This window comes from Lampris incognitus, chromosome 6 (assembly GCF_029633865.1).
Source record: "Lampris incognitus isolate fLamInc1 chromosome 6, fLamInc1.hap2, whole genome shotgun sequence".
Classification (NCBI taxonomy): domain Eukaryota; kingdom Metazoa; phylum Chordata; class Actinopteri; order Lampriformes; family Lampridae; genus Lampris; species Lampris incognitus.
In genome coordinates this window covers 2,418,159-2,434,812 of record NC_079216.1, presented here as the reverse complement: position 1 = coordinate 2,434,812, position 16,654 = coordinate 2,418,159, and the positions used below count along the sequence as shown (strand labels likewise).

Sequence of the window (16,654 nt, the reverse complement as noted above, 5' to 3'; positions counted from 1 at the left end):
ACCTCGTCTAGTTCCCCGCCGCACACTGCACAGCATCGCTTCTCAGCCTGCAGCTCTGCAGGGACGCAGAGCCGGTGGACGGGAGCGGTTGTGGACAAAAGTCGGTTGAGATCACTACTAAAATGACTTGGTAGGGACACCTCAGTGGGGCCTTGACTCTGGTAGGGACATGACCCCAGCATGCGCACCCACATCTACAGCGAGGCCTCAGAGTCACTGCAACGCCTCCTCATCTCAACCGTCCTGAACCAGGACGCTTTTCCTTTGCTTCAAACGGTTTTATCTTCCATCCGTTCATCATCCAAGCTGCTTATCCTGCTCTCAGGGTCGCGGGGCGGCAGGTGGGGAGACACCCTGGACAGGCCGCCAGCCCATCACAGGGCCACGGTTTACATGCTGCACTGCAACATCTGTTCATCCTGTCTAAATGCTGCTAGCGCCGCGTGTTGCTTTCAGATGTTCTCTAGTTTATCTTGCTGTGAGGTGATGAGTGCTGGAGGTGGCCGTGGCAGAGCAGGTACGGCAGTCGGAGCCCTGGTGGAGGTGGAGCTGGAGGGGGACGTGTGTTTCCAGAGGACAACAGCTGGACACTGTTGGAATTCTGCACCTTGTTGCACCGACCAGCTCCTTCCCCGGATTAGGGCTCTACTGCCCATCTGTCTGGTGTCAGCTTACATTTAAGCCTTGCCATTTCACAGGCCGCTCCAGCCCGCAGTCCCACCGGGCAGCTTAGCCACGCAGTGACACAGGGGTGACCTTCCCCCCCATTTCAGCCGGACGACGGATACGGCCGGGCCAAAACGCTCTTACCACGGCGGCTAAAGGTCAAGCATTCTGCAGTGACAATGCCCGTGTAAAGTGGATTTTTACTTTTACACCCAGCTTTCAATGTGCACCCCCAGCTGACGTAGCCATCGGCGTCCACTGACGGAGGAGAAGTCAGGTGGCTGAGACGGTTTGGGTGTGGGTGAGAAGTGTTGGAGATATTTGAGTGTGACAGTCGTTCGATTCAATTCAAGTCAGTGTGTTGCGCTTATAGCATCCCAGTACAGCAGCCTTGTAGGCCAGTCTGTCTGCTGCAGCATGGACACACAGTGCCGTGCAGACACTGGCACAGTGAAAACTAGCGCACACACACACACACACACACACACACACACACACACACACACACACACACACACACACACTGCCAGACAGCTTTCACACGAACACAAACTAAGGTAAGACTTTATGATACCTACACAAACGAAGCGTTAGTAAAGCGTTAGTAAAGCATCAGTAGCTACTGAGTTCATCATGTGTACAGCAGGTGTGCACCAGTGGTTAGTGAGTGTGTTAATAGATGTTTATAAATACTTACTAATACTGCCATTCGTGGTTAGTTCAGGTAGTACTAGTTGTTAGCTAAGTGTTTTGTGTGAGCTCATATAAAGTGAGAACTATCTAGGCCTTACGAAGTATTTACACCCGAGACTGAAAGACCAGCAGCACCTTGACACTCACACAAGTGTGAAGGGTCGTAAGATCCTGTAGGGAGTGTAAGTACACGATTAACACACTCTTTACGTGTACATTTGTGTATGAATGAATCATGAACTGCAGTATTAATTATTTATACAACATCTATTAAGACTCTAACCACTGGTGCATGTCTTGCTTTACACACGATGAGTTCGGTGGTTACTAATAGTTAACTAATGCTTCCTTTGTGTAGTAATTATGAAGTCTGACCAAGCCCAGTCAGTGAGAAGGAGAACAGAAGAAATTAGAGGTGTGTGACTTCCTGGTCACCACGGCCGCCACGTGCAGGAGTCCTGCAGACGCGCAACCAGAAGCAGCAAAACAGGAACTACTATAATGTTCACTCTGCACTGTGCGAACCTGTCAATCCTACTTAAGGGATGGACGGGTTGGGGGGGGGTGAGGTGGGGGGGGGGTTCCGGAATAAACTATCAAAGTCATGCAAATGGAGCGGTTCTGAACAGATGGAGGTGGTGGCGACCCCCTCGGGATTAGCCGCGGAGCTGAGTAAGCAGTTCGCAGATAGTGTCGACAGCGCATCAGGGATCTCCTGCAGCTTACAGGTGTTTAGCACCAGACTCTGAGGAGGCTCAGGAGTGATGCCTTGTGACGGGTAAACTAGAGCCGCGCCGCACACCGCGCCGTGCTGCCGCTCTAGTCCCTCCCCCTCCAGTCTGGGTCTTGTTTCCGGTGGTAAACCTCCCCGTGTCTCTGCAGCAGCAGCAGCAGCGGGGGGGGGGGGGGGGGAGTCGCAGCTGTTCGCCTGGAAAGGTGACTGGTGAAAGCTCGGCTGCTAGAAGGGCTGTGCTGCTGGTCTGAAAGGTGACTGGTGAAAGCTCGGCTGCTAGAAGGGCTGTGCTGCTGGTGAGAAAGGGTGACTGGTGAAAGCTCGGCTGCTAGACGGGCTGTGCTGCTGGTCTGAAAGGTGACTGGTGAAAGCTCGGCTGCTAGAAGGGCTGTGCTGCTGGTGAGAAAGGGTGACTGGTGAAAGCTCGGCTGCTAGACGGGCTGTGCTGCTGGTCTGAAAGGTGACTGGTGAAAGCTCGGCTGCTAGACGGGCTGTGCTGCTGGTCTGAAAGGTGACTGGTGAAAGCTCGGCTGCTAGAAGGGCTGTGCTGCTGGTCTGAAAGGTGACTGGTGAAAGCTCGGCTGCTAGAAGAGCTGTGCTGCTGGTCTGAAGGGTGACTGGTGAAAGCTCGGCTGCTAGACGGGCTGTGCTGCTGGTGAGAAAGGGTGACTGGTGAAAGCTCGGCTGCTAGACGGGCTGTGCTGCTGGTGAGAAAGGGTGACTGGTGAAAGCTCGGCTGCTAGAAGGGCTGTGCTGCTGGTCTGAAAGGTGACTGGTGAAAGCTCGGCTGCTAGACGGGCTGTGCTGCTGGTCTGAAAGGTGACTGGTGAAAGCTCGGCTGCTAGACGGGCTGTGCTGCTGGTCTGAAAGGTGACTGGTGAAAGCTCGGCTGCTAGACGGGCTGTGCTGCTGGTCTGAAAGGTGACTGGTGAAAGCTCGGCTGCTAGAAGGGCTGTGCTGCTGGTCTGAAAGGTGACTGGTGAAAGCTCGGCTGCTAGAAGGGCTGTGCTGCTGGTCTGAAAGGTGACTGGTGAAAGCTCGGCTGCTAGAAGAGCTGTGCTGCTGGTCTGAAGGGTGACTGGTGAAAGCTCGGCTGCTAGACGGGCTGTGCTGCTGGTGAGAAAGGGTGACTGGTGAAAGCTCGGCTGCTAGAAGGGCTATGCTGCTGGTCTGAAAGGTGACTGGTGAAAGCTCGGCTGCTAGAAGGGCTGTGCTGCTGGTCTGAAAGGTGACTGGTGAAAGCTTGGCTGCTAGACGGGCTGTGCTGCTGGTCTGAAGGGTGACTGGTGAAAGCTCGGCTGCTAGAAGGGCTGTGCTGCTGGTCTGAAAGGTGACTGGTGAAAGCTCGGCTGCTAGACGGGCTGTGCTGCTGGTCTGAAAGGTGACTGGTGAAAGCTCGGCTGCTAGAAGGGCTGTGCTGCTGGTCTGAAAGGTGACTGGTGAAAGCTCGGCTGCTAGAAGAGCTGTGCTGCTGGTCTGAAGGGTGACTGGTGAAAGCTCGGCTGCTAGACGGGCTGTGCTGCTGGTGAGAAAGGGTGACTGGTGAAAGCTCGGCTGCTAGACGGGCTGTGCTGCTGGTGAGAAAGGGTGACTGGTGAAAGCTCGGCTGCTAGAAGGGCTGTGCTGCTGGTCTGAAAGGTGACTGGTGAAAGCTCGGCTGCTAGACGGGCTGTGCTGCTGGTCTGAAAGGTGACTGGTGAAAGCTCGGCTGCTAGACGGGCTGTGCTGCTGGTCTGAAAGGTGACTGGTGAAAGCTCGGCTGCTAGACGGGCTGTGCTGCTGGTCTGAAAGGTGACTGGTGAAAGCTCGGCTGCTAGAAGGGCTGTGCTGCTGGTCTGAAAGGTGACTGGTGAAAGCTCGGCTGCTAGAAGGGCTGTGCTGCTGGTCTGAAAGGTGACTGGTGAAAGCTCGGCTGCTAGAAGAGCTGTGCTGCTGGTCTGAAGGGTGACTGGTGAAAGCTCGGCTGCTAGACGGGCTGTGCTGCTGGTGAGAAAGGGTGACTGGTGAAAGCTCGGCTGCTAGAAGGGCTATGCTGCTGGTCTGAAAGGTGACTGGTGAAAGCTCGGCTGCTAGAAGGGCTGTGCTGCTGGTGAGAAAGGGTGACTGGTGAAAGCTCGGCTGCTAGAAGAGCTGTGCTGCTGGTCTGAAGGGTGACTGGTGAAAGCTCGGCTGCTAGAAGAGCTGTGCTGCTGGTCTGAAGGGTGACTGGTGAAAGCTCGGCTGCTAGAAGGGCTGTGCTGCTGGTGAGAAAGGGTGACTGGTGAAAGCTCGGCTGCTAGAAGAGCTGTGCTGCTGGTCTGAAGGGTGACTGGTGAAAGCTCGGCTGCTAGACGGGCTGTGCTGCTGGTGAGAAAGGGTGACTGGTGAAAGCTCGGCTGCTAGAAGGGCTGTGCTGCTGGTCTGAAAGGTGACTGGTGAAAGCTCGGCTGCTAGAAGGGCTGTGCTGCTGGTCTGAAAGGTGACTGGTGAAAGCTCGGCTGCTAGAAGAGCTGTGCTGCTGGTCTGAAGGGTGACTGGTGAAAGCTCGGCTGCTAGACGGGCTGTGCTGCTGGTGAGAAAGGGTGACTGGTGAAAGCTCGGCTGCTAGAAGGGCTATGCTGCTGGTCTGAAAGGTGACTGGTGAAAGCTCGGCTGCTAGAAGGGCTGTGCTGCTGGTCTGAAAGGTGACTGGTGAAAGCTTGGCTGCTAGACGGGCTGTGCTGCTGGTCTGAAGGGTGACTGGTGAAAGCTCGGCTGCTAGAAGGGCTGTGCTGCTGGTCTGAAAGGTGACTGGTGAAAGCTCGGCTGCTAGACGGGCTGTGCTGCTGGTCTGAAAGGTGACTGGTGAAAGCTCGGCTGCTAGAAGGGCTGTGCTGCTGGTCTGAAAGGTGACTGGTGAAAGCTCGGCTGCTAGAAGAGCTGTGCTGCTGGTCTGAAGGGTGACTGGTGAAAGCTCGGCTGCTAGACGGGCTGTGCTGCTGGTGAGAAAGGGTGACTGGTGAAAGCTCGGCTGCTAGACGGGCTGTGCTGCTGGTGAGAAAGGGTGACTGGTGAAAGCTCGGCTGCTAGAAGGGCTGTGCTGCTGGTCTGAAAGGTGACTGGTGAAAGCTCGGCTGCTAGACGGGCTGTGCTGCTGGTCTGAAAGGTGACTGGTGAAAGCTCGGCTGCTAGACGGGCTGTGCTGCTGGTCTGAAAGGTGACTGGTGAAAGCTCGGCTGCTAGACGGGCTGTGCTGCTGGTCTGAAAGGTGACTGGTGAAAGCTCGGCTGCTAGAAGGGCTGTGCTGCTGGTCTGAAAGGTGACTGGTGAAAGCTCGGCTGCTAGAAGGGCTGTGCTGCTGGTCTGAAAGGTGACTGGTGAAAGCTCGGCTGCTAGAAGAGCTGTGCTGCTGGTCTGAAGGGTGACTGGTGAAAGCTCGGCTGCTAGACGGGCTGTGCTGCTGGTGAGAAAGGGTGACTGGTGAAAGCTCGGCTGCTAGAAGGGCTATGCTGCTGGTCTGAAAGGTGACTGGTGAAAGCTCGGCTGCTAGAAGGGCTGTGCTGCTGGTGAGAAAGGGTGACTGGTGAAAGCTCGGCTGCTAGAAGAGCTGTGCTGCTGGTCTGAAGGGTGACTGGTGAAAGCTCGGCTGCTAGAAGAGCTGTGCTGCTGGTCTGAAGGGTGACTGGTGAAAGCTCGGCTGCTAGAAGGGCTGTGCTGCTGGTGAGAAAGGGTGACTGGTGAAAGCTCGGCTGCTAGAAGAGCTGTGCTGCTGGTCTGAAGGGTGACTGGTGAAAGCTCGGCTGCTAGACGGGCTGTGCTGCTGGTGAGAAAGGGTGACTGGTGAAAGCTCGGCTGCTAGAAGGGCTGTGCTGCTGGTCTGAAGGGTGACTGGTGAAAGCTCGGCTGCTAGACGGGCTGTGCTGCTGGTCTGAAGACCTTACTGTGGGTTTTATCCTCTTTGCTTTTTTAATTTCCCCCCTTTTTCTGCCCAGTGGTACTTGGCCAGTTACCCCACTCTTCCTACTCTTGCGCACTGTCTAACTGGCAACGTTGTTAGAAAACTGTCGCACCAACAAAGCCCACTGAATTAAAATCCGTTTAACCCCCTCCTGGTTCTGACTCCACCAGTCCACCCGGCTGGACTGGGCCTTGATGATAACTTGGTGTGTTGGTTTAATGCAGTCACACGTTCATTCCATGTCAGTACCGCGTTCAGGCCGGTTCATAGTCTTGCCGTGCCATGCGCGGACCCTAATGACGCAATAGCGGACCGTAATGACGCAATAGCGGACCGTAATGACGCAATAGTGGGCCATAATGACGCAATAGTGGGCCGTAATGACGCAACCGCTGGCCGTAGTGACGCAATAGCGGACCATAATGACGCAATAGTGGGCCGTAATGACGCAATAGTGTGCCATAATGACGCAATAGTGGGCCGTAATGACGCAATAGCGGACCGTAATGACGCAACCGCTGGCCGTAGTGACGCAATAGCGGACCGTAATGACGCAATAGCGGACCGTAATGACGCAATAGCGGGCCTTAATGACGCAATCGCGGGTCGTAATGACGCAATAGCGGGTCGTAATGACGCAATAGCGGGCCGTAATTACGCAATCGCGGGCCATAATGACGCAATAGTGGGCCGTAATGACGCAATAGTGGACCGTAATGACGCAATAGCGGGCCGTAATGACGCAACCGCTGGCCGTAGTGACGCAATAGCGGACCGTAATGACGCAATAGCGGACCGTAATGACGCAATCGCGGGTCGTAATGACGCAATAGCGGGCCGTAATGACGCAATAGCGGACCTCGGCGTACGTCCGCCTGCCCATGGCCGCGCGAAGCTCCGTTGTTGTGGCCGTGCGTACGTAGCGTTGGCGTACCGGTGTCACACAAATCACGGCTCGGCATGAAACTGTTTCACATCGACAAGCCTTTCGTGTGGCACCGGAAACCTTCTTCAGTTTCTTCTTCGTGGCTTTACGGCTTTCACCCAGTATGGAGACGATGTTTTCCCTCGTCCATACGTCTCGTGTCCCTCACCAACATGCTGGGCTGCCCCTCTGTACCCCTGCCTTCGTCAAGTGGTCGGACATACCACCTCCGGGAGGTTTCTCTGTCCAGCACAGCCTGGCAACACAGCAGCGCTCCCTCCTCACCCGTGGACAGCGCCATCTTGTTTGCAGTCTGCAACTTCCGGCGGAAAAGGAAAAGGACGCGCTAAGGCTGTGGGAAACGTAGGCCTGGGGTATGCGCCGCTACGACTGGACTGTGGAAAGACACTGGGAGGTGCGGTGCGCCCTCACAGGGCCTGCGCCCCGTACCTACAGCCTAGACTACTTCCAGTAATACTGGCTAGCAGGCACGCAGACCTTGCCGGTAACCGTGGTAACGCTTACACGCGTCATGCAACGTTCCACACTAAATGGGCTAACAAGTAGCTAATTAGTATTTACCACAAAACAAGCTAGCAAAAGACGACGTGCGCACCCAGCTGCCTTGAGCACCGCCTTCGTTAGCTGCAGCTGCTCTGCAGCGTCCTTGGTGCTGGGCGTGACGTCAGCTGACCGGGGGGGGGGTGTAGAAGGCCCCTGCTCGCCCGTGGTGGATTTGGGACGGATGTGTGACGATAACTCCGGTTCAGCAGACTGGTAACGGTCAAACCGGCTGTACCGTCACCCTGAAAATACCAACCAAACAACAGACCAAGGTAGGTTGTGTGTTGGGGTGGGCGGTGAAGAAGCCCTCCAGGCCCAGGGCCACACATGCCTGCCTCCATCTCAGTCTGGCCTCTACGTCTGGTCTGGTTTGGCCCAACAGATCCTCTTTTTAATCTGCCTCCTTTGTTTTCAGCCTCCTCCATGTGTCCTCTCGCTTCACAGCCGAGAATGTGTGTTTAGTTTTGTATGTGTCGTCGCTAAGAGCAGCTCGGCTTGGGCTGGATGGAGCGTAGCGTTAAAACTAGCGGCCTGCAGGTTCCATGAAAACAGCAGAACAACAACATTCCGGTGTGCCCACAAAGCTGACTTGTGTGGCGCCTGAGCCGAGCCGAGCCTGGCACCAAGAACCACACTCCCGCTTCTTATCTTCATTTGTTCCGACAGAGTTCCCTCTGGAAATGTTGTTGACCTTGGAAAACCATCAGGGATGTGTGGGTGGGAATGAATGTGACGGAGTGATCAGAGCGGCGTTGTTAGAGACGGATGAGCTCCAGGACTCGTTCCAGCGCTGGCTGGTGTCTTAACGTGGTCCAGAACCAGCTGAAGCTGCATTTGTGAAGCTTTACCAACAACAGGTGATGACTTGATCGTTCTCTGGGACCAGTTTCGCTGTGAGGCTAATGGAGACGGGGCGGCGCTGGCCACGGGACCAGGCCGACCCGGTCCGTTTCTCTTCTGGCCATTCTAGTTTCTTTTCTTTTCTTTTTTTTAGAAAATAACACTGATGGTGATTTGATTTTTATTTCACCCCCCCCATAAATAAATAAATAAATACATAAAAAGAAGGAATAACAAAGACTTTTCGTTATCCGCTTAGAAATGGCGAGTGTGGAATTTAGAAAGGTCGTCCTTTTCTCCTTTGCTAAAACAGAAAAGGACATGGTAAGACGTGGAAACAGAAAATAACCTATCGTTTCTCTTCCGGAAACTGGACGCTGAGACTGGCTCACGTTCACCATCATCCATCTTCTCACGATTCAAGCTGATTGGCCGGAAGCTAAAAGTTGAATGCCAAAAAAGTCAACGTTACCTAGCAACCAGCTAGCTAGCTACAGCCTGCTAGCCTGCATGCTGTAGTGAATTCAGGGGGCAGTCGGGAACCGCCGCAGCAGGACGCGAACCGGGACGACTGCGCTCACCAGTCGACTAAGGGTCCGACCCTTTAGCCGAGGGCTAGCGAGCGAGTCTGGTCATCCCTGGTCGTTACCGTACCTTAGTGAGAGAGGGAAAGTGGCGGCCGTCGCCATCTAGTGGTTGTGTTTGGAACAATTAAAATAACTACTGATCATTTTCCAATAGTGACGCTTTTGATTCTGAATTAAAAATCACAGAGAGCTTGAACTTTATCAAATCACACAGTTTGCTGCAATATAGAGATATGTGCCATATGCTATGGCCAAGATACAAAAGCAGAATATTTTGCAGAAACGTACAACTGTGGAGGTCCTCTTACAATCCCACTGACCCCAGTGGTATCAGAGGAGTATCTCCATCAGTCCACCAGTCCATCAGTCCATTCTCTACACTCATTCATCCAGGATGGTGAATCCTGCCAAACCTTCTGCTTATCTGTTATCCTCCTGCTTATAGTTCCTGTTCTGTTCTGTTCTGTTCTGTTCTGTTCTGTTCTGGGGGGGGGGGCGTCATTTCCTCTTTTACAAAAGAGAAAAACAAGTGAGTTCATTTCACATTTCGCACCAGTTGCATCTGAGCAGGAAAATGAAGAATGGCTTTTTTTCATGTTGGGATTTTGAAATGAAAATCAAATTACAATTCAGTTTCCTTTTTGTAGTTTCTGTTTCTGAAAGGAAAATGGAAAGATCAAAAAATACACAGACCCCCCCCCCTTCTCTTTACCCGTATCTTGAAAAGGTCTTCATCACTTCATCTCTGTGGGCCCCAAAAAGCCCAGGAAGAGTCAGAAATAAGAGGACAGCGTAGGAAGGTGTGGGGGCAGCGAGCAGGGCGGGTTTTGATGAAGGTCTCTGACAGCAGACACACCATCATCTTCAATTGATTCGAGACGCTGTTCCACTTAATTACCCATGTTATCGTCAAATCCCACCTCTGAACCTTGACCTCAGAGGAAATCAAACGAAATTGAGTGGAGAGGAGAAAAAACGGACCCATAAAACCTCTCTGCCGGGGATCATGTCCAGCTGTCTGCAGCTCCCTGGCAAAAAACAACACAACAACAAACATCAGTGGTGACCACAACAGCCGTAACATGTCGCCCCATAATTAACTGTCACCCATAATAAAATGGACCCCCCCCCCGTTTCTATTCTGTCATGTGTAATGTGACCCATTAAAGCCACTGAAGCGACACAGGGTGTGTGGGCTTTCCTCGCCAGCGCCCCCCACAGCACACAAACAACAATGTGTGTATTTAGCGCTCGACTCTGCAGTCAGAATGGAAACTGGAGGTCGAGCTGTTGACAGCTGGCGCCACCTGCCGACGGGAATGTTCCAGGGAGTCTTTTGGGTGTTGGAGATATTGTTCTGGGTCGGTTTCCGCTGTCGATGGAACACTTCCGGGTTGGTGTTCTTGTGCCTTCTGCCCTTCGTTGGTGAGTTTGGTAAGGGGTTTACTAATAGAAACTCATGGCAGGGTGCCGCGGTGGCTGGCCTGCTGGATCAGGTACCACGTGTCAGGGCCGAGTCCTGCAGCAGCAGCAGCAGCAGCAGCCTGGGTGTGACTCCAGCCTGGGCCCGTTGCTGCGTGTCATCCCGGCTCTCTAAAAACCCCACAGTGAAGCAGTAAACGAACAAACAGTACAGTAGTGCAACGACCACGGATCGCCAGACTCGCTAGCCCTTGGCTAACGGGTCGCACCCTTTAGGGGACTGGTTAGCGCAGTCGCCCGTGGTGCGGGCGACCTGGGTTCGCGTCCCGAGTGCGCCGGTTCCTGGCTGCCCCCCGAATTCGCTACAGTATATTTGCATTTGGCTGTTTGACCTTATAAATCTCCATGCTATGAAAGTCATTGGGCCTCATCCATCAACCGTTTGCACGTACAAATTTGTTCTTACGCACCCATGGAACTTGTTCGCTCTGAAGGGTGTCTCAGAGACCAGGGCAGAACCTGGGTAACTCTGGATTTAGATGCCATTTGGCTGACACCGATGTCTTTGCAAGTCTGGGTGATTGCTCGTTGCAAGAGGTCAGGGGTGTAGTGGTAAAGAAAGGCTGGGGGTGATTGCATATGTATCATATATGTGACAGTCGGTTACAGTGGAGGGGGTAATGTAATTACAGGACGTAGCCCACTAGCTTTAGCACCCTCTTCCTTGCTGGTAAAGATGAAGTCTTTTGTTGTGGACAGGTGATTGTGAACGTATTCAAAGGCTTTTGCAGTGGAAAGTAGCATGCATCTATTCCCCAACATATCGCAGTCGGCACAGACTTATATTGTAACCCGCCATCAGCATGGCTTAGAGGGGAACAAGTAGCCTATCAGTGGGGTCGTTTTGTAACCACGAGTTGCAGCAGTTTGAACTGAACATGTAGCCTAGCCTATGATTTAACCTCCGTTTTACCGCTTGTCTGCGCCTTTAAATACCGTTGATGGCCACTAGAGGGCGCTGATGCCGAAACAGTATCGACGATTTTCCACGGTGCGCGCAACTGCCCGTGCGCTGTGCGTCACAAACGCCTGAGAGGGACGTTTAGTAGGACGCGTTCGCAACTGATGTAGGGCAACACGGGCGGAGACATGCCGGAGCTAGCTAGCTATATAGGTAGCCTAGTTTTACTCATGAAACTTTTAGGATATGACTAATCCCTGGAACATAATGACTCCTCCCTCTCCACCTCGAGCTGATGCGTGGCGAGCGTTCTGCCGTGCACCACCCAGGTGGTGGTTGAGGTGAGTTTCCCCCTTCGGTGTGACGCGCTTTGGGTGTCTAGATAAAGAGCTGTATACATGTAATCCGTTATCGTTGTTGCTGTAACCGAGCTATGTTCTCGCCCGCTGCGGGATTGGGTCCGGGGTGTAGTGCACCACGAGGCGGCATCGCCGACCTCTCGACTGAAGGGGGCCGACCCCCCCCCCCCCCGGCGAGCGCCCGGTGGCTCTTTTTCTAGGATACGTCACGGTTATTATCATAATCGCTATTTTCTGGTCCCCTGCCTTTGTCAGCGAACACTGCCTTGCTCCACCCACATGCGCAGCACAGGTGCGCCGTGGGTCCGGGCGGTTTCATGCTTGTGTACATTTGGACCCTGTGCCTCTGAAGCCTCGTCCCTGTTCGCTCTCGTTTTTGGCCCCTGCGTTACTTTTGGGCAGCTTCTTGTGCGTGGCTTTGGTTGGCCAGCTCGCCGCTGCGCGCTACGCTGCACTAGCCTGGAATGTGAACGCGCGTGAAGGAGCGTGGCTGTGATTGGCCAGTGAGCGCAGACCCGGAACACGCCCACAGGGCGTGTGCGGAGCTCTGGACGCTCCACCGATGCGGCGGCGGCGGCGCATGCGGCATGATGTGTCCCGGCACGCAGCAAGAAGGAACTACAAATAACCGTCATGCTTCGCTTCTGACAGACAAGCTTGAGGGCTAAAAGAGCACACGTGCGTGTGGAAGAGCACACGTGTGCGTATGAACGACGGATGAACGAGGCCCGTTGTGTGTAAATGGTAGAGGCAAGGATAACATTAGGCAAAAGGGCAGCATCCTGCCTCTACAGACAAGGTGTGGCTGTGGTTCTTTGCATCACACGGACTGCTGGGTGTTGATCAAACCATTTGTTAATTATATCGTTAATGGATGGGGTGGATGGTGAAAACAGATGGCATCGGAATTAAATATGGTTTGTTTTTCTCCTGTATCTGTGTCTCTCTGTACCCAGTCCCCCCGTCCTGCATGCACCATGTTTTATGGTAAAAGATGGCCTGAGCAGAGTGTTAGCCACAGCACATACATCACACCCCCACCATCCGTCTTTCACTGCGTCCCCCTCCTGATGCCCCCCCGCCCCCCCCCCACACACACACACACCACATTACCACCGCCACCACCCTGCTGTGTTTTTACATCGCAGCACATTCAGGCTGGAACAGAAGGAGGTTGGGCTGAGGGGGGGGGGAGTAAGGAATGACTTGATGCTAACAGTACGTGGAACAGATGTGCTCAGCATACGTGTGTGTGACAGTGTGAATTGGATTATCTTCTGAAAAATGTGGATAATTCTACTTGTAACTGGCCCCCTTTGAGAGATCATCCTTCCATATTAGGGTGACGGCGTGGCCTGATGTATCTCGAGCCAGTGTGGGGAGAGGCCGTGGAATCGGTGTAACCACGGCAGCAGATGTAGCCCAGCTACGGCACAATGCCGGCTATCTTATCCAGGTGCTTTGACCCGGTGATACCAGGGAAGAGCATTTACACATATTTATCGTTATTCCAGTACCGTGCTGATGTAGGTTCTCATCGGTTTCCCGCTGCCCTCACTGTCCTGTCCAGTTACAGCAGCCACACCCGTCTGAAAGGCCTTTGAGGCGCTTGGTGGAAAGTAGAATTCACATCTGCCAGCACGCTTCATCTCTTATTTCCCAGGACCCTCCCCCTTGCAGTCATCTTCTTTTCTGTGGCATGAATATTGTAGGAAGGGTGCACAATAATCACTTCCCCTACTGTTGTGTCACACAACGACAGTGTCGCTTGATGTTTTACTAGGATTGTTGAGCAAGTCAAATGGCACAAATTCATTCCTACTACGACCAGAAGAGCTGCCTATTTCACATGATGCGTTTAAAAGTTAGAGCACATGCAGTATTTTAAAGCAATTGCCTATTGTTCACATGACCCACATTAACAATTCATATGGATATTAACACACACTCAAACACACACACACACTTACAACAAAGAGACCAACACACACAGCGCAGTATTTTGGTATCTACACCATGTTATCTGTGGTTGACAAAACACTGAGTCAATGAACAAAGTCAAAAACATAAAATTGACAAAGGAATAATGTACATTACAGCTAAACCTGTGTGATAGTTGTGTGGGGGTGTTGGCTGATTGTTGGAGCCAGAACAGCTGAATCCCTTTAAAATCTGAAAACATCAACTTCTTGTTGAGGGGAAAAACATTTCAGGACGCTTCAGAAATCCGTGGACCACTGGTGTGACTTCCATTGTATATCTCACCAGTTTTTCCCCTCTTCCTCTTTGTGTCTCCAGGTAACCGATAAGATGGCAGCCGGGGAAGCGACTGGGCACAACTACCTGGTGGCGTGCTGGCAGCCCATCCTGATCCTGATGCTGGGCACTGTGCTGTCTGGCTCCACCACAGGCTGCCCGTCCCGCTGCGAATGCAATGTCCCAGAACGCTCCGTCATGTGCCACCGCAAGAAGCTCATGACCGTCCCTGAGGGAATCCCCTCCGATACACGGCTGCTGGACCTCAGCAAGAACCGCATCAGAACCATCAACCCCGACGAATTCGCCAATTTCCCCAACCTGGAGGAGCTTGAGCTCAACGAGAACACAATCTCCACCATCGAACCCGGGGCCTTCAACAACCTGTATGGCTTGCGGACATTGGGGCTGCGTAGCAACAAGTTGAAACTAATCCAGCTGGGCGTCTTCACGGGTCTGAGCAATCTCACACAGCTGGATATAAGTGAGAACAAGATTGTCATCCTGTTGGACTACATGTTCCAGGACCTGTACAACCTCCGGTCTTTGGAGGTGGGGGACAATGACCTGGTTTTCATCTCCCACCGGGCTTTTCATGGCCTGAGTAGCCTGGAGCATCTGAGCCTGGAGAAGTGCAACCTCTCCTCGGTGCCCACAGAGGCTTTCACACACCTCCACAGCCTGATCACGCTCAGGCTGCGTTTCCTCAATATCAATGCCATTCGGGATTACTCTTTCAAAAGGCTCTATCGGCTTAAAGTGTTGGAGATTGCCAATTGGCCATATTTGGATACTATGACCCCTAACTGCTTGTATGGATTAAATCTAACCTCCCTGACCATTGCAAATGCTAATCTGACCACAATTCCCTATGTAGCTCTGAGGCACTTGGTGTATTTGCGTTTTCTTAATCTGTCCTATAATCCTATCCACACTATTGAGGGGAATAAACTCCATGAACTGCTGCGACTTCAGGAGTTTCACCTGGTTGGAGGGCGGCTCGTCATGATCGAGCCCTATTCCTTCCGCGGCTTAAACTATCTGAAGATTCTCAACGTGTCTGGGAACTCTCTCAGCACTTTGGAGGAGTCTGCATTCCACTCAGTGGGCAACCTGGAGACCCTTGCTCTGTACAACAACCCGCTGGCCTGCGACTGCCGGCTGCTGTGGGTTTTCCGAAGGCGTTGGCGGCTCAACTTCAACAGGCAGCAGCCCACATGTGCATCCCCCGAGTTTGTCCAAGGCAAAGAGTTCAAAGACTTCCCAGATGTTCTGCAGCCTAATTACTTCACCTGTCGCAAGTCCAGGATCAGGGACCGCAAAGCGCAGCAGAAATTTGTGGACGAGGGAGCCATAGTTCACTTCACCTGCCAGGCCGATGGGGATCCTGCCCCAGTGATAATGTGGCTGTCCCCGCAGAAGAAATTCATCACCACCAAGACCATCGGAAGGCTCTCTGTTCTGCCAGATGGAACACTGGAGGTCCGGTATGCCCAGATTCAGGATAACGGTACATACGTCTGTATAGCTAGCAATGCAGGTGGGAATGACACCTCACTTGCCCACCTGCACATTCACAGCTACTCACCGGACTGGCCTAACCAGCCCAACAAGAGTTTTGCATTCATCTCCAACCAACCCACAGAAATTGGTGCTAATGGTACGCGCGCTAATGTTCCTTTCCCCTTCGACATTAAGACCTTAATCATCGCCACCACCATGGGCTTTATATCTTTCCTTGGCGTCGTCCTATTTTGCCTGGTGCTGCTCTTTCTATGGAGCAGGGGTAAAGGCAACACCAAGCACAACATCGAGATCGAGTACGTGCCAAGGAAATCAGATGCTGGTATCAGCAGCAGCACAGCAGAAGCCCCTCGCAAGTTTAACATGAAAATGATTTAATGGAGACATGGAGCTAATTGACTTGGAGCTGACGTGAAAGACAAATGGAGAAAATAATGACAAACCTGTGGATCCTGATCTGTTAACATAGAGTAATCTGTTTTGTTTTTCCTGACTGAAACGCTGGAGAGGAGGGCAGTTATTGGCTTTTAAAAGCGAGAGGAGTGAAACCTCAGCAGAGGTCACAAGCATTCATGGGTGGTTTCTGTGGGGGCGTCGTTTGAAAGGCAGTTTCATCATAAGCGATTCATGTTCCTGTGGATTTTTACTGGGGGAAACTGATATTAGAATAGAGCTGAACACTTTGAATAGCGAGAATGCAAGAGGCAGATTATGTTTTGACCACTGCTGTTTATCGGTCTGTATTTTAGTTGATCAGAACGCGTTGCGAGAGAAAGAAGGTTGTTTGTATGGGTTGTTGAGCACATTTCCGTAATGTTTGTAGTTTCTTCATACATGGTGAATGTCATGTATAACATTAATTGAGACATCAGTGTTATAAATCTGTACTCTGTATGTGCTACATGTAAGTTATGGCTTTTTTCGTTTTTGCTCTTAAAACGACTAGATGTGATCCAGAGAATGTCATACATCTTTGTCATAACACCTTGCTGAGCATTGTGAGTTAAAATATAATTTGCCAACTATAAGCAGAGAATCCTTGACATGGTACAGTTGGAATGATGAAATTACAGAGCTATCGGTGATCGAGATACTAACGGAATGAAGTCACAGCGACAAATATGCATATTCATGGTCAGTCAAAACACTGCGTGAATCTTAAAACTGCTTATGTAGGTTGACTTTAAAAATAAATAATGCAGAAAATG

At 52.4% G+C, this 16,654-nt stretch overlaps 1 protein-coding gene across 1 annotated transcript in view; it reads left to right on the top strand.

Annotated features, from left to right (window-relative positions):
- lingo1a (leucine rich repeat and Ig domain containing 1a) overlaps positions 1-15,824 on the top strand; it is a 50,868-nt gene extending 35,044 nt beyond the window's left edge. Inside the window, exon 2 of the mRNA XM_056282201.1 lies at positions 13,965-15,824. Within this exon, the coding sequence (XP_056138176.1) occupies positions 13,977-15,824 (1,848 nt within the window). The 5' untranslated portion in view covers positions 13,965-13,976. The remainder of the gene's footprint in view (positions 1-13,964) is intronic.
- Positions 15,825-16,654: the final 830 nt, after the last annotated feature.